General features: G+C 42.7%; 1 protein-coding gene across 1 annotated transcript; it reads right to left on the bottom strand.

Moving 5' to 3' along the window:
- Positions 1-209: 209 nt before the first annotated feature.
- Positions 210-18,534, bottom strand: LOC128454155 (integrin beta-1). The gene is made up of 16 exons (XM_053437425.1): positions 18,193-18,534; positions 9,256-9,322; positions 8,689-8,774; positions 7,146-7,365; positions 6,887-7,057; positions 6,572-6,810; positions 6,314-6,469; positions 6,032-6,127; positions 5,825-5,914; positions 5,536-5,676; positions 4,870-5,072; positions 4,362-4,600; positions 4,060-4,282; positions 3,661-3,893; positions 3,382-3,548; positions 210-1,484 (listed from the first exon to the last, which is right to left on the bottom strand). Exons 2-16 carry the CDS (start codon positions 9,320-9,322, stop codon positions 1,419-1,421), a joined length of 2,397 nt encoding a protein of 798 aa, XP_053293400.1. The 5' UTR covers positions 18,193-18,534; the 3' UTR covers positions 210-1,418.
- Between the last annotated feature and the right edge of the window lie 2,021 nt (positions 18,535-20,555).

Below are 20,555 nucleotides of genomic sequence, written 5' to 3'. Positions count from 1 at the left end.
GTAGAAGGTCGGCGGCTCGAATCCCAGCTCCTGTAGAAGTGCCCTTGGGCGAGATGCAGAACCCAGAGGGGCCCCTCAAAGATGCTGAACGCACGGATTGGAAGTTGCTTTGAATGACATGTTCTGTAATGTAACATCAATAACAGGCCTCTAAACACAACAATACACAAAACAGTAACTGCACAATAACAACTTAATGTCGGGACAAATTGTTTTGAATGTTTATTCAATAAATAATTTTCAGAAATACAGAGTTGCAAATGTGATTTTGTGGGAAAAACTAAAAAAAGGCACTTAAAAACAATGGTGACTGGTGTAACCTTCTTTTGTTCTTAACAAAAACAAAGATCGGGGGATCAAAGATCTTTAACACTATGTGACTCTTTTTTTTTTATCCATTCCTATTTCTGTTCATAAAAAATTGTTTGATCGAGGCACCGACAAATGGCCGAGTGGAACTACTCACATGTTAACAAAAGAGAAACTGGGGCCATTACCCAGTTCATTTTCTACAAATAAAAACAAGGCAATTCAATATAAGCTAAGTTAGTTAGCAAATAATAAGGCAGGTTTGCGTATTTGGCATTGCTGTGAAGAATTCAGGACCTGAGTTGGCTTTTAACTTGAGTAAAGAAAAACCTGGAGCCAAACAGAAACACGACTGTACACTGACGTCCTTTCAGCCAGAAAGGCAACGCAAGAAAATATCTTTTGTAGATAAAGACACGATTCAATTGATTGTTCTGATGGAATTAAGTCACTCAGACAAAAACAATACTAACGCCACCAACCTGGTTCTGTGAATACATATATGGCTTTACACAGAACCCAGACACATACTGTACACAATTCATTGCTGCCACACACGGCCGACCGGCGCTACATTTGAAGAGATCAATCCAAAGAGACGGTTAATAAGAAAAGTGTGATATCTACTCGGTCAAAATAATTAGAGACACAATAAAACCTTTGCTCGACTTGCATGATCATTTGGAAAGGAAAACTTCATTTGTTGCCCATCATCAACGTCCAATTAGACCCTCAACAAAACACTGATGGCTTGACGGCTCTCTAAAAAGGCCCAGTTGAGCATTTCGTTACCTTGCCAGTCCTGTGGCAGAGAAGGGAATCTGTTCACAACACTTTCTCTCGAGTTCTGCAGAGGCACAACATCAAATATAAAACCCCACATTTACACAGACTGTACACATTTCATACGATGCATAGAAAATAAAAACCAAGTTAGTAAAACACACTGAAATAGTGGCAGAATGCATTGCTATCATTTTGGTGACTACAACATACAAACAAACAAAACAGACAAACAGTGAGCGTTATAACCCCCCCCCTCCCCTCCCTTTCACCCGGACCCATGTTTCTTCTCCATACAGTGTTGACACAGCCGAGGCAGAGCTCCATCACTTGCCCTCGTACTTTGGATTGACGACAGTTGTTACGGCACTTTTGTAGATCGGGTTCTCGCCCTGAGGAAGAGAGAAACACAATCGAGTGAGTTCAAATAGTTTTGAGGAATCAGAGGAACAAACCACAGCACTCGTCAAACCTTAGTGTCTCACGGGCCTGAGCTAAGAAGCAGGAGTTAATGAGGCAACTTAGTTACAGAAAATACAATTTATAAATGACAGTCGGAATGGAATAATAGTTCCAGATGAAGATTAAAACCCCATCACCAGCCTAACAACTGACCAATCAGACCACTGGAAACCAGAGTCATTGTTCTAGCTACAGGATCCTGATGAGGACAAAACAGTTTACACTGAAGGGACAAATAATACAGAGCAACAGATATTTTTGTTGATCAGTGGGATCAGTTTGCTGTTCCACTTCTCATTCATTTATCAACACTAAATAATTATACATAATAAATATTGCTTTTACTCTCTTGTTCCATCTACGCAGCTCAGAACAACACGAGGAGACTGATGATAATGTCAAATAGAAACTCTCTGATGTCTTTTAAGAGAAATAATACCACACAGGAATGTAAGACTCAGGGAAGTCACATAATGAGAAGATATGCTGGGTATGTTGAACCTGTATCGTAGCAAGGGCCTCAAGGTTGGTGGTGTCACCAAAGAAGAATTTCGACACCGATAAGCTTGAGCAGTTTCACAGTATAACTATCTCACTATTCGCTTGAAGCAACAATTTTGTCAGTGAGACATGTGAGATGTGCTGAATGTACAATAAATAATAAAAAATATATGAAGAAAATGCCAAGAAAACAAAAGGCAAACGACGCCACCTCTGGTTAAGTTTGCAAATTTCACAACATGCTGTTGTCAAGTCAACCAAGGTTCAAAACCACACAGAGGAAGTTCATGCATCACACAGGTGATACAAACTTTGACCTAAAGAGCAGCTGATTTATTCCCATAGCTGGGATTCTGGAACTGGTTAATAGGACTCTTGTAAATGGGGTTTCCTTGCTAATGTGGAGAAACAAAGAAAGATGGAAGGTGAAAGGAAAAACAGATGAATTTGACATGAGCAGAGCAGTGGATAGGACAGGAGTAACAGCCTGAGGAGAAATGCTCAGAACAGCAGGAAAGATTGAAAAGAAATTAGTCATTAGAGTCCTTATTCACCTGTGTAATTTGTCCAACAGGCCAATAATGAAATCTTCTGTTGTAAATATTGTGTTTCGATTTTCTTGTAAACTGATTCTGTATATTTCATTTTCATTTAGAAAACAAAAACAATTCCATAATCGCCCTATAAAAATTAAAACTACATGTATGTCAACTAAACATATCCATCCCATCATAAACCATATGTCTGTGTTTATGTGGATAAACGAGAGAGCAACTTGGGGAAGTAGCTGTTAATATCTATTTAAATAGTAAAGTCTATAAGTAGTTCCAACGAAACGCTACCTATGGTGAAAGCTTGCTTCCTAAATTCAACCATAACCTCGGCTCCTGTGACTGAACCAGCAGCAGTGCAGCTTCCTCCAGATGTCGCCCAGCGGCCCTGCTCTGTCTCGGCTTCATTGCCTTTTATGGTTGTGCAGTTGTGTTGTGTGGACAGCGAGAGGCAGCAGTGTGGGCCGAGGGAGGGCCACTCCCTCAGCGAGACGAGACTAAACAGAGCAGCAAGGAGCTCAGGTTGGTCGAGGACAGAGAGCTGGAGATTCGGTCTGTTGGGTTTCCACAACTTTCTAGATGATTTACTTTTAACTGTGAAGAAATGGAAAGTCTAAAAACAATTCTAACTCAATCCTTTTTAAAGCCTGAGTATAATTTCCAGCAGTTGAAATAACACCAGTTAAGAGGAAAAGATTCAAACACTGAAAAAGAGTGAAGCCTGCTCATGAAGGAGAGGAACCATCGTTAACTGCTTCCGGTGCAACGGACTCACCGTGTCCCACTTGGCGTTCATCTTCTCCTTCTCGAACTTGGCGAACTCTCGGCGGTCGTGGATGATCATGAGCAGCTTCCAGATGAGCAGCAGGGCGAGGCCGATCAGCACGATGCCAGCGACCACGCCGGCCACGATGGGGATGATGTCAGGGCCTGATGGGCACTCTGAGAAACACGGGAAACAAACAAGATGAAAATTAAATGTTAAAAATAGAACCTCGGGTAAAAGATCGACGAGATAAACGTTATTTCCTGAGACATTAACAAAACTCCTTACCCAAGTTCTCCACCACGAAGACCTCCTTGGTGTCATTCCTGATGGCGTAGGTGTAGTAGAACCAGCAGTCGTTGGCATCTCTCTCTTTGCAGTGAGTCAGAGGGAAGCTCTGGTCGGTGGGCTGGGGCAGCTTGTCGCGGTCCTTCACCTTCATCAGCTCGAAGTAGCTGCAGTCCCGCTCACACGTGTCCTTCTTCTCACCGGCCTTGAAAGCTTTGCACTGCACACAGTCTCTGGAGAAACGTGGACAGAGGACGGATTAACTCTCTGAACTGGCAGAACCATACCATAGGTTTTTAGAACAACTTGTGTCTTCATACCAAAGATATCAAATCTCAACTAAAAACGCTTTAACATTTCCGAATCTTAAATTTCCACGTGTGAAGCCGTCTGACTCACTTGTGCTCGGCGCAGACCCCGGGGCAGGTGGGACAGATCTCGCAGGTCGGACCCTGGAACTTGGGATTGGTGCACTTGCAGATTCCACACTCACAGGTGCCGCGGCCGTTACAGATCTGCCCGTTCTTCGCCAGGCAGGTGGAGGTCTCCAGGGAGCAGTCGCAGGCGCTGCCCGTGTAGTTGGCGTCGCAGATGCACTTCCTGCACTCACAGCGTCCATGTCCTGGTGGAGCACGGGCAGAGGTTTACCATAGAGCTTCGATACGACCGGTGTCAGGTGGTGCAAGTTAAACAAGCCTCACCTCCACAGAGCTTGTTGTTGGAGCGATCACAGTTGAAGTTGTCACACTCGCAGTATTTCCCGCTGTAAACCTCCGCTGGATTTTCCCGCGTCTTACATTCGCAGGTGCCGCAGACACAGTCGCCGTTGTTGCTGCAGATATCGGTGCCGTTGTCTTTCCGGCAGTTGGCGTCCAGGTCCTCTGTCCGCACTTCGTCTTTGCTGCACTCACACTCACGCCCAATACGTCCCTCATTGCACCTGAGACAGAGGACAGAAGCTTTCAGTTCATAACGTGCAACCTGGATTAAGAGCAATATGAGAAGAGAATAAATGAATAAGAAAAAAGTATTAAATATAATATCAGCCCTTATTTTAGTGGTAAAAGTAAAACAGAATCTCATTTCCTTTCCTAAATCATTTACTCAAATACATTGTCATTCAAAGCATCACTTCAGACTTTAAAAGAAGTTCAGTTGTGGCTGGAAACAGAAATCTCAGTCTCTACACGTTCCTGCCTCCAGACTTACTTGCAGGCTCCACACTCGAAGGTCCCGTTGCCCTCGTTGCACTTCTCACTCTTCGGTTCTCCGTCCGCGGCGCACTGACAGTCGCAGATGAAGTTCAGAACCACCTCCACCTCCTCGGTGAAGCCCTGCGGTTTGATTTTGATGACCTCACGACGGCTCTTTGACGGACACTTCTGGGATTCGATGGAAATCTTGAAAGACACCTGGAAACCAGAGGAGAGTTTATGGGTTAATTGAAGCTGACGAAGACGATGCTTTGAAGTTTACTGTTCTGTTTTCCAGACATGATTCTACTTATTAGCTTGTAAAGTGTTTCTCATTCCTTCAACTTTTTATTAATCTGTGTTTTTGCCCCGTTTGCTCTCAAATTAAATCAGTGGGTTCTAGAGCCTGACTGGTAATATCCACGTCGATGGTTCCTTTTGATATGAAAACTTTTTAAAAGAATAAAAAATGGAGAAAGGTGTAAAAAAAAATGTAATATCTCTGTAGTCCCAAGCCTCCACATTCTCAGAACCTGTCAAACTTGTATTTCATAAGCCGATTTATTGGTATCATAATATTACCCTACCCCTGAAAATCCATATTGGTCGAGCTCTATAAGTTTCCCTCAACCAGTGGGAGAAACCATTAAACACAAACTGCAGTCAAAACGATGGTGTTTACCTCGTCTCCGATGGAAATGTTGGAGCACTTCCTGCCGTTCTCTCCCGTCCCCTCCACGCCGTTCTTACAGATGGACTTGTAGGTGATGGACACGCCCTCTGGCAGCCGGCCGTTTTCCAGAATGACCTCAGATGACAGAGCCTGTCCCAAAGACCAGAGAGAGAGAGAGAGATCCAGTGCTCACTCTTCAGTTTTGATTTTATCCAATGAATACGAATTACAAAACATAGGGAAGAAGCAACAACTCAGATTGAAACCACAAGTCATCTCTGAAAAGGTGGTGACTCACATTGTAAGCATCAATAATGAGTTTGATCACGTTGCTGGAGTTGGAGGACAGCGTTCCGACGGCTGATTTAGGAATCAGGTTTTTCAGCTCCTGTTAGTGTCAAAGGTGAAAAAAACAATGAACAAATAATAATGATGCACATTACTTATTATGACATAAATCAAATACAAGGTTTTTCAGTACAGTTTAGATAAAAACTAAGTTTACCTTGTAAACAGGCTGGAATTCGTGAGTGACGGCAAAGATGGTCTGAATGTTGTGGTCGCTCAGTTTTTGGACCAAATGTGCGATGGAGGGGTAGTCCTGAAAAACACACACAGACACACACAGACACACACAGACACACACAGACACATTAGACCTTGCAGTTCTTCTTTTATTCATATTTTTGTATCTGGCAAGAGTCAAATCCTAACATCAATAATACATTGGGACCATTAGTACGAGGATGAAACATTATGCGTGTTGAATAAATGATAGACCACATACGTAGTAGTGGCTCATGGTGTACATGTTGTTCTCCAGATGACACTTCCCATCATTGGGGAGGACGATGCCTCCCAGTTTGCCGTCTCCAGCGAAGTGGAAACCAGCGTCGGTGGAAAACACCAGCAGACGAGTCACGTTCCTCCAGCCGATGTGCTCCTGGTAAGATGAAGACAAGAGTCCCCTCATTAGTTTTACTCACTCATTACTACACTGATTGCTGAAAAGCTAGAACACACATCAGGTGTTGCTCAGTCTTACCCCACAGACCGCCACCTGCATGATGGCGTCGAAGCCTCCCTCCGGGGAGTCCAGGTTTCCTGAGATCTGCTGCTGACTGACCAGCTGGTTGAACTCGTCTCCGTTGTTCGTCAGCTTCAGGACGTTCTTGTAGCTGAAGGGACTGGTGCAGTTCTGGTTCCCCGTGCAGGGGTTGATGAGCCTGGCTGGCGTGGTGCTGATGTAAGGCATGACCGTCTTCTCCACAAAGGAGCCGAAACCTGAAAGGGAGGAGAATTTCTCTCAGCTACTTGTCTCTGGTTTATTGTACCTTTAGTTCGTTGAGTTTTTACTCACCAATCCTGAAGTCTGTTGTGATCTTCTGCATTTCCCTCATCAGGTCGGTGCCGAGGTTCTTGACGTTTTCCAAATCGTCTTTCATGGAGAATGAAAGGTCCATAAGGTAGTACAGGTCGATGGGGTAGTCCTCAGCACGCTTGAACTTCAGGTCAAAGGTCTGAGGCTCACCTTGAGAACAGAAGATGATAATTAATTTGGAGGGGACACATATGAGAATGAAAATATCTCACCGAGTGAGTTCTTGTTGGACATTTACCAGATCTGAGTGTCAGGGTGAGTTTCTGTGGCTGGATCTGGGTGATCTGCTCAGGCTTCAGCTTCTCATTCGAGTCCTTGCGGTTGGTGACCGGCTTGTTGGTGTTGATCTCGACGCGTCCGCGTGGGTTCTCGATCGTGGCCACGCTGCACTTCCTCTTCTTCAGCGACTCCAGGTCATCACACCGGGCCGACTTGGATTCGCCCTGAGAGAGGAATTTCTGCAGGAGAGTAAAAGATGTAATTGTGAGGATTATTTCAAGTAAAATTTATACTACAACTAATTTCATACATATATATTTATCAACTTTGTTAAGTAGAGAATTTTCACAATCGTCTTCAACAACTGATCAGAATCTAACGAGCACAAACATATGTAATAATAAGTCATTTCCACGTGTGACGCATGTTCAGAAACATCTGGATCGTTTCTGTGGAATTTGTGTTGGTGGGGCGGACATGAAGAAACTTGTTGACAGGTTGCACAGTATCTGACAACATGTGAAAAGGAAGAACACGACTTTCCATAAAACAATTATTTGTTATTTTACAGACTCACTCAATTAGGACTTTTAAACTGTATGTGAAAGTTAAACTGTGAAACTCTCCGACCTCTGAGGGCATTGTTTACGCAGATACAGGTTTACAGGATCTTTAACATGACTGAGGATCTTTTTCAACGAGGCCCCTGGAAACCGATCAATTTTACATTCTGTTTGGAACAGTCTGTTCTTTAGGCTGTTGTTTGTAGGCAGGGCAGATAAGGAGGAACAGATGACTGCCAGGCCTGAATAAGAATATAGATTAGATGCACATGATATCCCACAAGGCAAAGTGGAGGAGAACTAGAGACAATGAACTCAGTCAGAACTAAAATGATTCTTTGACCCAGTTCTTTCAAAACCACATGATTCACAAGGCTATTTTTTTATCAACCCTACAAACTGACAGAAAACATAAGCTCAGATTTATATTAAACTTTAAAAGCCAGAAACCAGAAAGAGAAGAGTCATTGTTCTGAGGAACACAGAGTTCACAGGGGGAGTAAATAATTTAGATAACATTAGGGCACATACAGACAGATGAGTGTGACTGTTCCAAGGTCTTCTTTACACTCTTGCAGATGTTTTCTTTCTCCTTTTAAATAATTTGGGGTCCAAAGAATGTCCAGACACAATATTCTGGACATTTTCAGGAGGAACCAGTTTGAGATCATGTTCAGGAGAAAACACCAAAATAACCACAGCCATAGCTGACACGTGCACAGAGGTGAAACAATCATAATATCTTTGGATTATTTGTTTAAAATCAATCAAACTGAGGCTCTATTCTGTCTTACACATATTTTTTGAATAGTATTAAATGTATTTGTGTTAGTCATTGAACTTTGTTTGCCTTTAGCACCAGCTGTGCATGTGACAATGCTTCCAAACAAACCACAGAGGAAACTGACGGTGCAACATTCGTTGTTTAAGATCTGACAGATCCGATTTTTCGTTCATGAGGTAAAATAGTGGAGAGGCAGCTTCAGGGATTCAACTCACTTCATCCGAGCACCATCCACACATCTCGGCCACCTGGATGCATTCCCCACATGACTGAGCGTTTGCTTTGATGCAGATGCTTCCCTCTGCAAGAGACGGCATGAGAAGACAAAAAGTTCCATTAGTTCATCGACCAAAACCAGCCAACAAAACACAACCTCTTTCCAGCGAAGAGTCATGCTGAGAAAAGCTCGAGGCAGCTCACCAGCAGATGACTTCACCTTGTTAAAAATGTATTAAAAAGGACTCCCACCATTAACCCACTGGTCCCACAGTCTTAAAACCATGAATTAAGAAATGTAACATTTGAAGAATACAAAATAAGAAGAAAACAAGTTTGAGTTTTTATCACTGTTTCGCATTTTATTCTTAAAACCACAGACTACTCTTAAAAAAACGTGTCAAATATATAACAAATAAAAGCAAAGCATGCTGAATCAGCACAGTTTAACAAATAACAGTACAGTTAGTGTATTGCACTCGTAGAGCTGAGAGATGCTAGTGTATGGATTAGCTGATATCTAATATTTTAGAGTAATCCAAACAGATTCATGTGTGTGTTCTTACCTTGCTGTGCCCAGCTGCTGCAGAGGACGGCCGATAGAGACGCTATTAACAGTAACCGCAAATCCATCTGCAATGAGAGAAATATAAAGATATAAAGCTTGACACGTTTAAAAAAAGGCACATACGTGTGTTTAGAAAACTGTGAGAGCCTGCAAAGATGATGACGACTAACGTGGCTCAATAATTGTGTAACAATCGGAGGTATTTTGTTATTGTTGCAGAATAATGTGGTCACACAACAAACGTGTGTGCAAACAGAGAAATGAAGGTTTTTTTATGCCCTTCAACTAATTTAGAGCAACACTATGTAACTTGTTTAAAACAGCAGCTTGATTAAAATTAGTTTGAGCGATTGTGAGTACGGAGAATGTTTCCTCTTTCACTCCCTGAACGAGAAGGTTCGATCTCCTGTGAGAAGAACTGAGGCACAGCTTCGACTGTCAGAATCAGCTGCAGCAAGTTGAAGAGTGAAGCTGAAGGGTAGATCAGTTAAAAATACTTAGAAGTCAATAAAAACCAGAGTTTCTCTCTAATATTCATCAGAAAAATTGTAAAATATGAGGAATTCTAAACAGAGTCTGGTGGATTTGTTACAGCAGCAGCTCTTCTGGTTCAGGAAGCAGAGGATGATGGGTAATATCCACAGTTCAGTGAGTGGGACGATGCGGTCAAGAGTTTGATCGCCTTTGTTTTCTCTCAACATGAAAACCACTTAATCGCTCAGACACTGAGCCTAACAGAATAATAACCACACGAGGCTGCAGAGGGCGCTGTTGCTAAGTAAAAGTTAGTGTTGTTTTAAAACCGTCTTTTCAAACTAGGTTTCAATCCAGTATTTTCATTTTTCTTGGGAATAGAAATATTCCCTTTAGGTTGTTCACACTAAGTTAGTCCACAGTTTGTGAGGCTGTGTTTTCCAAGTATACAATTAACACAACCATGCCCTTTTTAAAAAGGTCTCACGATTTGGAAAGACTCAAAAAAACGATTTCTCACGGAGCTGAAATGACCCAGTTACCACAGCAGTGTGGTGCAGATGTATTCCACATGTGGAGGAATGAATGGTTCACACTGAGCCGGCATCATCTGGCCTTTCCTCAACACCTCTACCAACAACTACACTTACTCCATCCATGCTTTCTCACCATTGTTTCCTGCAGGCTGATGTAGAATGTTACTCATTATCTCAACGAGGCTTATCAGTAAATAATCGATAAGAGACGGAAGGGAACAGAGACTGGAGAATAAAAATGTTGCATAATGAAGAGCAGAGTCAATTTACACTTGAGGTGTTTAGTCTGAACCTGCATTACTCATAATGAGTCGAACAGCAAACATGTAATGATTCTAACAGAGCAGCAGCAGGAGCAGCTTGGGTTTAATGGTATGGAATTTTATAACCAGGGAGGAATAACTGTGGTTCACTGAGCAATCCAACGATACCTCTTCACCACACTGAGCTGAGCTGCTGAGGATTAACAACCCAGACGTAACACAAGAATACAGAGCTACACAAACCAAAAGTGCAGATTGTTGGTGTGTGACGGCAGCTCGGAAGAACTTTTCAAACGGGTTGCGTGCCGTGAAAACCTCGAGTCGAGGCCACAGCTCCACGGGCAGAGGAGAGGTAAAGTAGGTGTGTTCCCCTGAATGTGTGTGTTCCCATATTTGGTCAGGCTGCCTCCAGTCTCCTCCTGAACCGCTGCCATTCCCCTGAGCTCCAGTGACACACTTCTCTGACTGTCTGCCCAGACCTCAACCGTAGAGACTCAAGAGCAACTCTCTCAGTATTTGCCCCAGTAAGATGCAAAGAGGAAACCAGGCAGTGTTGACAGCAGCTAAGTAACAGCTGTGTCAGAAAACAGTCTATTACTGCAGGATATTTAAATGAACACGAGAGAGGGATATGTTGAGGGTTAATTATGTGTCGCAGAAGTGAAACCAGTGGTTGTTTCAGTAGATGCTGGTGGTGAGAAGGTGAAAGATGTTTGCTGCAGTGCAGTGTGGGTCGGAGGGCACAGGCATCAGACACCCACATCCTGTGAGATGGGGCCTGATGACCCACTTAGATGCAGGTTTCCTAGAAGTGGTTTAGCGATAGATTATTATCATATATCTGTGTGGAAACCTCAGAGACAACTTGATCAACACTTGATCAACAATAAATATGCCGGACTGGACGATTCAGAGAGTAGTGGGGGGGGCAGAAGAAATAGACCTAACACAGAAAACAGCACATTATTTATATCTGGCCAGGGACATTAAATCTACTTTATTTTTAAATCATCATGTCTGTTGATGAATAGACACGGCCCCCGTATAAAAATACTTCCTACTTATAAAAAACGGAAACAGACAAGAACTTGTGGTGACACAGAAACTGTTCAACACAAATCAAACCCAGCAAGACGGTTAATAAAACTCAAACCAAAAACCAACTGGAAAGACTTTTCTACCCAATGAAGCTCCCCCCCCCACCACATTCCAGGAGTCCAGCATTGTTTACTGCTGCCGGGTTCGTCCTGCTAACAGATGGACGGGCGTTTGGAGTCTCCAGTGGCTGAGGGCCACATAATGACATTAGGCGGAGGAGGCCCTGGCATTTCTGGTAGAGATCCTAGTGCATGATAACTTTGAAAAGACGTTTGCTTGTTGTGCTTACTCACATAGTGACTGTTTTAAAATGTTATTCATTGTATTTAGATATCTACATCTCCTCCTTTGTTGATGGCACAAATTTAAGAAGAACTTAGAAGACATTAAGAGAGCGTAAGCCCCCCGGAGGAAACCACATTTGAAACCATTAAGTGTTTTAACAAGAGCTCGACTGATTTATCTGTTGGTCGACATGAAACTTTCACAGACATACTGGTATCTGCTTGCTGGTATGAACATTTTTTATTTTACTGTATAGACATTGCAGAAAAGTTTGTTTACATTTTATTTAAAATAAAGTTTATTTTCTTATTTCAACTTCTATTCAGTTATTTTTATGTCTTCTTTATATTTATAGTTATTTATAATAATATGGATAAACTACAATATCAAACCTCTACTACATTTCTTTTGTCATAACGGTTCAATAATCATATCTTAGGACATTTTCTTTTTTCAAATACACAGCAGCCGATATAATAGTCCCTATAAATCCATATCTGTCAGGCTCTAATACTAACTGTATTCATAATATCATCCGTAAACATCTCACGATGAGTCAAACTGAAGTTGTCGCTGCCTCAACAGCGACTCAGAGATATGAACGAGAGTCTGACTGTTGGAGAGGACGTCCCTGTGTCAACGGAAATGGCGGGAGCTGATAAGAGCTGAGAGCTGAAGACACTGAATCATAATTCACTGTGGTAATTCTGATCCTGATGACTGTGACACAGGATACAGGAACGTCTCACGTGTGTGTGTGGTGAATTCAGAGAAAGTTTGACCCGGTTAAAAAGCGTAGTTAACTTTGTTTAACACAAACTCAAGTGTTTCTAATCAACTGGATAGAAAATTCCTGAAGGAACTCTCCGGAGCAAATGACTCGGACCTTTGAGTTATTAAAAAGGTCCAGACTCCTGTTTATGTCTGAAAGCAGCGCGAGTGGCAGATGATACTGAACCACTAGGTGTAGGTGAGAAGATGTGTTAACAAACTTTTCTTTAACAGTTTCTAACTCCACTCATCCACACTTTTAACCCCCCTACAATATCATCAAGCAGTAACTTTGGACTGAGTCATTGCGATGACAGACCTAAGAGCTTAATATTTAGATTAACAGGGAGTAAACTATCGATTCATGACTTTGTATGGTCAGACAGTAGAGGACGGAGCCGGCACATGCTTGGTGTTCCTGGTGATGGATATTAACGCCACAGTTTTTCATTTACAGTCCACTCTCTGTTGACAGTAACCAGAGCAGCTCGTTCCGATGCGAGTACAGTAACCGAGACGTTTATCAAGTATGGATGTGTGATTATATAGGAACACAGAGCAAGGTCCTGGTGGATGAGACTGTGTTTCCTCTCCAGACTTGCAGACTTGTCCAATCAGTCCTTGTGGTTTGGTTTGGAAATCTGAATATGACTTACAGGAATGAGCTTGGCCGGCGAAGTTATTGGAGTTAGCGGTTAGAGGGATTCGTACAAATGATTATAAATGAGTTTGGGCTGGAATCAGTCCCGTCGGCTGGGCCGTCTACTTGATGTTTTATACTGCATGTGCCTGTAACCATGGAAAACATGGCGTCTGCTGCAGACACAAAAAACTAAAATGCATGTTGGGTTCGGGTCGGACCCTGCAGTTTGGGCAAAGTGCATAAACATCTTCTTTGTCTGTAACAAAATGAAAATGCTGCCAACTTTAGCTAATCATTCTCTCGTTGAATAGTGATCATCTGTCAGGTGTTTGCTGTTAATTTTGTATTTATGATGGTTTGTATGTGTCTGGGAACATTTCCTGCAAACCAAGCTATATTTACACACTAATACAACAGCCAAGTTTTCCACACAGGCGGTGGGAGTTATGCTCGGTCCCTGACGAGTGTTTTCTAAAGAATCTCTTCCAACAGCTGCTGTGGAGAAGCCGTGAGTAACTCAGCTCCGCTCAGCGCTGCCTTCAGACTCCGGCAGGTCAGAGGCACTTTGATTCAATCTGCAGCCTGAACACACGCCTCGGGGGCCACAGTCACGCTGTCTCATGTAAATGCACAGACAGCATTCTTCTACCCTGTCCTTAAAAGAATCTACACCGTGCACGAGACCTCTGCAGACTCCACACTGGAAAGACTGTGGTGAATGAGAGACACATGACAAACATAACTTCTGATAGAAAATACGATGTTGTCAGGGTATTAGGATCCACATCACAGGTAGATTTACTCATAACAAGAATGTGTATAAAGGAGGATTTTTGGATAAGAGTTCAGCGATATAACTACTTACTATAGAGACATAAATATATATATATATATATACATACATACATAGATGAAAAGTCACAGAATCAGCTTGAGTCAAACTTAAAAACAGGAGGTGAACATGAGGGGTTTGACTCAGACCCTGCATCAGTGTGTCACCACTGCTTCCTTGTTTACCTCCTCTGTTCACCAATGGTGATACAGTGACTTATCTGCCGATATCTACCAGAGAAACTGTCTGGGCAAAGTCTGGTTCAGGAGACTTCCTCTTGGTGGGGGCCACCAGACATTGTGTTATCAGCTAAATAAGGTCTATTGGGTTTTTATGTCAGTTGGATTTATTCTACCACAGAACTGCAATCAACTGGGAGTGGCAAAGAAACTAGGTGTGATCAACTGGTGGTCTGTGGGTGTAGATACAGTTAATGTCACTCAAGAGAAGGAATTGAAATATCTGAATAAGAGTCAAATATGTTTATAAGATCTGCAGTGTCAGACTTTCCTCTGTGACTTGTTGCTGTAACTCAGAGAGGTTTTAAAAAGTGTTGTCTAAAGGTGGAGCAGAAAACATCTGTGAATGTTTAGTTGAACAAAGTCCATGTTTAGATTGTGGATGATATGAGTTTATGGTTTCTGTGTAGATGTCATAAAAACATGTAGGTTTGGTTTTAAGAGGTCAGATGTCTTTACAGAATTGACATTTTAAACATTCTTTTGACAAAGCACAGACGTATTGATCTTTAAAATCTTTTGATTATTGAATTTTAGGCTTTTTAAACCTTTAAACAGCTGGTAACAAATCCCATTGCAAACCTCAGGAGTGCAATATCTAATTCTAATGATCTAACAACGAGATGTGCTAAATACATTTCTTCAGATTTATGCTCTATGTCTGTCACATTAAAATTATGAACGTTGCACAACTTTGTCAACAATGTTTGTGAGAAACATGAAGAAGTGAAAGGTGGTGAGCAACACAAGTCAGCAGTGTTCATGCTGGGTGGGTCATCCATTAGTCCAGAGTGAGGTGCCCATCCCCCCTCACACCCAGCTCTGTTTGCCACCCGGTCGACCAGCCGGCCCCCCCACCTGCTGCTGGAAGTCACAGTCGGCTCTCAGTCCATTAAGTGCCCAAACAAACTCAGCACGACTCCGCAGCCATTTTGTTGATTAGACCACACCCAGACATCACTTTTCTCCCCCAGCTGAAGGATCAGGAGGAAGATCTCACTTCCTACAGCAAGCAGAGCATGATAACTGGAAACACAACGTACAAACAGGAACACTTCATTCATCCAGACCAACATCTGCCAGGCGGCTTTATACCGAAGGCCTGTCGAGCTAGAGGAGTTTTAACAGGTGAAGTCTTTGGGGTTTCGAGACAAAGGAATGTGTTCAATCTGTTTAAACGTCTGGCATTAATAAAGCACCTTTAGAAAACCAAACTGCAATGTACTTTAACAAAACAATATAATTTATAATAAAACAAACTTAAGATGACTCCTTGCAGGGGGTTCCACAGCTGAGAAGGGAGAGTTAAATCCAGTCTGCTGTATTTGAAGCTGTTGCATGAACTGAAAGACATGTTTGGAGTTTGGCTATGACATGGAGGAGATCCTGATCCTCCAGGCCTCCTCGGAGAGATGAGATAATGCATTCCAGCTTCACTAGCTCCAGAGGATGTCATGGAAAAACGACGTCACCGAAATATTTGGTGCTTTTTCCCACTTCTGACTTGAACTTGAGTTTACAAGGTCAGTTGGATGTAAACTAAGAAAAGCCAGTGTTCAGCATCTGCTCAGCACCAGTCAGCAAAGAGTAGCTGCAGCATTTAGCAGCTCAACAGAAGAATCTCTCCTGCAGGAGCTGGTTGAGACCAAACACACCGACAACATGCATGGCCCATTGTAAAAAGAGTTTATGAAACATCGGTAAGTCAATGAATAACTCCCTGAGATATTGGTCTAAATATAAATTTGAGCAAAACACCATATCTCACAATGTTAAATAAGAGGTTCAAGTTCTTTCCTAGGCCATGTCCTGACACGGGCATTAACACAACCTCCTAGGTGGAGGCAACAATAATAATAAGTACGTGCAGGTTTAAATCTATGTTGTGAAGCTTCCTCTCAGGCGGTTTCAAACTTCCCCTGTCTCTACCGCGACTTCTCAACATTTTGCCGTGACATGCGACACCACTGACTCTAGATCTCTAAACCAGGAATATGGTGACAATTATTTTAAAAGTATGATCACATACCCTGCAAACATGCTCCACTCCCACAAGCTACATCGGACTATCCCTGGAAGAGCCGTCATCCGTGACTCATTACTGGCGAGCGGGGGGGGGGGGGGGGTGTTGAGTAACGCAGAATGACCCTTCAATCTGCCCCAGACACTCCTTGCTCCTGGACAAGCACAACTTGCTGTGTTTAAACACAACAATGTTACTAAGGGAAGTGAGTCAGTGAACTACAGGGAGCTGCTCTAGCCTACAGACACGTCTGTTCTAAAGTAAATTCCCCGGCCTGGTGTATATTGTCTGTATCTATGTTATGTGTGCATGCTGTGCACGATCAGAAACACATGGTTGTAACACCTCGACACCGGGCTGTTACTATGTCATTACCATGCTGCCTGAAAGCCAGGCCCGTAATTACCCCCAAAACTTTTTTATTCCCAGGTCACTAAATAAGGTCTTGCAGCAAGAAGTCAGGAAACAAAGATTACAAGTTAAACTGAGTCCCGAGCCTAACCAGGGAGGAGAAAGAAAAAACAGCCCCCCCAGGCTACAGTTCCTTTACAGGAAGTGAACGGGGCAGGCGAGACCAATCTTGTCCAACTACCTCGGAGTCAACAGTCCTGGATGAGAGCTGCGGGCGAGGCTGAACAAGAGGCTTTCCACTCTGGTTAACCAAGCTGGGCGGCTTAAAGACGTCTTAGTGTGTCTGTGTCTCCAGCCGCAGTTTACACAGTCCACAATGAAGTCTGACCAGACTGGGGTCCGGCTGTGGTCTGTCCCAGGATATCCGTTACACACTTGATCACACTGGAGTGTTTACGGCTGAGGTTTTCTGTCCCTTGTGTATAATCTGTCCAGAGGGAAGAGTCTTCACAAGTTATACTTAGTCCACGTTTCAGATGTGAAACATGTCCTTTGGCAAATGGACATAAAAGGTTTTCCCAAGCGTGTCCAGACAAGTCAAAAAATCTGGGATTAATGATCGTGAAATCATTCGTCATACTTTTAGACAATGAGGCAACAACACCAAGAGTTAACGTTAAGTATAAAATATGTGCAACAACACAATAAAACACCTTAAGATCATTAACTGAATATCAGGATGGGACTTGGGATTATTTCCGTTATCGACAAGTCAACCAAATAGTTTCTCCTTTTACGGTTTTTACAGATTTAACGTCTGAAAGTAGTTTTTTTTTTATTTGAAATTCATCGTTCCAACGTGATTTTAAAAGTTTTACTCAATTTTCACGCGTGACAAAGAAAAACATCATTTTTCCTCCTCGAGAAAAAGTTCCTTTGAATCAAAGCCAGTCTGAAAAAAGTCTCAACAACTTTTTGTTTTAGCTGAATATAAAGTATGGTCTTGACGTCAGACGTGTGAAAGTTAACCTAGTTTATAGTTAACGAGTTGAACTAGTGATGTAGGGTTGATAAATCACATGTTATATCCTGTCATGGCCTCTCCGGTCCTACAAAGCGACCACCGGGGCCTAGTTCCTCCACCAAAGCCCAAACCCGACTCACCGAAGAAGAACTAGTTTGATTATAAAACCAACACTTTAAAACTTTAACTTAACAACCCGACCCGTGTGACGTCACGGGAAGAGACTAAGTTAGCTGTCTGTTAGCCGCTAGCTAGTTCTGGTTAACCCACACCCAAAGTTTAGCCCCCGAGGAGGAGATGGCACGGCAGCTTCTTCCCCCCCCACTTTTACATCGACTTAACTCGGGTAAAACATGGAAGAGCGGGTTCCATGCGGGTTAGAACACCGTCACCCACCTTGTGTAGACGCTTTAACGTGGTTTCCTCGATGGTTCAGAGCAACATTAGCCCCAGAAAAGTGTCTTCTTCAGCGGGGACGTGAGCCGAGGACTAGCCGAGGAGAGGGTCCGCTTTGTTTCCGCTAGGGACCGCACCGCCGCGACGAGCCGGCCGATGGACACACGGGTGGGCTGCGATGGCTGGGAGTTAACCCGGGTGCATGTGGGCTATGTTCAAAGTGAGATAAGGGCCAGACAGTCCGCGGCTCGCTCCGAACACGTTACAGACGTGTCGGCTCCTTTCGCTGGGTTCTTTCTCCCGTTAGAGCCCCGCTTCAACAAACCCCTGTTCTCCGGTTAACCCCGCCTCTGCGGGAGGAGCCGCGGCGCGCAGGGGGCGAAGGAACCAGCACACCGCCGAGAAGTGAACTCACTCTCACCTCGGATGTGGTGACAAGCCTCAGTTCACACAACGACACACAAAGTATAGAAGGTGCAACACGGGTTTACACTAATATACTCTGTGACACATTCACCAGGCAGCTTTAATAGTTGTAGTTAGTTTTGGTGCCTGCTGGAAATGAACTTAATCTTAACAATAACTCATATTTAAGATAAGATTTCAAGTACTTTAATTGAGTATTTCAGATTTAAATGTTTATTAGAAACATACAATCAATACAAATATGATGTCACTCAGAGGGCTTACAGATGTGGGCCACTTCCGGTGATGATGCAGCATTCCTGGCCTTTTTGTGGCCCAGACAAAATGCACCTGGGCCTAAAGTGGTCCAGATGTTTGTTCAACAACATCCATGATGTTTTGTTGGAGAAGATGGTGAAAATGTGCAGGAGCTTCCCTGAGCTGCACCATATCCCATCCGACTCGAAAACAAACAAACGGACAAGTGGGAAAAACAGAAAGAAATAGAAGTAAAAACAGAGAAGTTACTGCAGGAGACAAACATCTAATCCAAACCCATAAAGGATGTTACTAGATATAAACTCTCCCTGGGCCCATTACAGCACAGCCTCAGATTTCGCTTCCCAAAAAGCGTCTGATGACATTTACCACTTCTGTTTCGGTTCCATTTGTTGATACTCTGGAGTCTGTGCATATTTCCTGGTGGTGTACCACTGGTTTCCCACTAACATTTCCCACTTCCTGTAATATCCCTGCCCTATGGGTCAATAATAACCTAACACATCAGACGAAGCACAACTGAATTAATCCTCATGTGTGGCTGCAGAGGGCGCTGTTGCTCAGTAGCAGTTACATAGTGTTGCTTTAAATCTAACATTGCAACAATTTAACCTGAGAAAAACAAGCTTTTAAGTGAAAAGTGTTCTTAAATAAAATGTTACTTCAACAGTTTGGTGGAAATAAATAAATAAAGGAGGATTAAAAACCAACGTGGGAAAAAAACATCAACCAAAACATTTACACACATGTTGAAAAACCCACTTCCCTGCTTCAGAGTGAGGGAACAAAGATGACTTCCACCAGTGAGTCTCAGTAATCTGTGGATAATGTGTGATGAGAACGCAGCAGCTGGTCAAACAACACATGAAGTCATCATCTCCATTACATCTCCACATCACCACACACTCATCCCAGCAGCACATGCCTCAGATCATTAGTCCAGGGAGAGTCGGCTGAGTTTCAGCTCCACACACATTCAACACAACTTCAATCTGCTGCGATCGACACTGCTTTAACATACTCAGCACAATTAATACAAGGACCAGTTTATTAGGTACTTTATACTGTCTTCACTAACAGGGACATGTTGTACTTTTAGTGTTGGCTGTGCAAAAGGACTGTAAGTTATTATAGTTTAAAACCCATGCTTGTGATTTAATCAGATATGTTGCATGTTTGAATGTTAAAATAACACATAAATATCTGCATGCAAATTAATGAACACACTTCTGACATGTTAGTGCATCAATAATAATAATAATAATCCAATTATAAAATATGGGTATATTATACATATTGATATGTTGTGGCACCATTCTTAGCAGGAAACATCATCTTGCATGTGATCGTGTCTGAGCTGAGGAGAAAGTTGTGAGTTAATGTGGGTCATGAAACTTAAAACTGTTTTATAGCAAAGATAAACTCTTCAGTGTGTGAATCTGAATGTTTCTACAGGCGATACTGCCACCCTGTGGTGGATGCAGGACATGGCAACCAGGCCAGGAACATTATTACTGGTTCAACAAGATAGAGCATTTTTATGGGTGCCTAGTGGTGCATGGTGCGTTGACCAACACTAATTTAATGTGTATAAGATTGATGTATCAATATAAATATGTGATTAAATGTCACATTTTAGTTTTTGGTTTCTGCAAGTTATATAATGTATTGTTTATTAC

This window comes from Pleuronectes platessa, chromosome 13 (genome assembly GCF_947347685.1).
Source record: "Pleuronectes platessa chromosome 13, fPlePla1.1, whole genome shotgun sequence".
NCBI classification, from domain to species: domain Eukaryota; kingdom Metazoa; phylum Chordata; class Actinopteri; order Pleuronectiformes; family Pleuronectidae; genus Pleuronectes; species Pleuronectes platessa.
The sequence above is the reverse complement of the archived record's forward strand: the minus strand, read 5'-3'. Positions and strand labels throughout refer to the sequence as shown.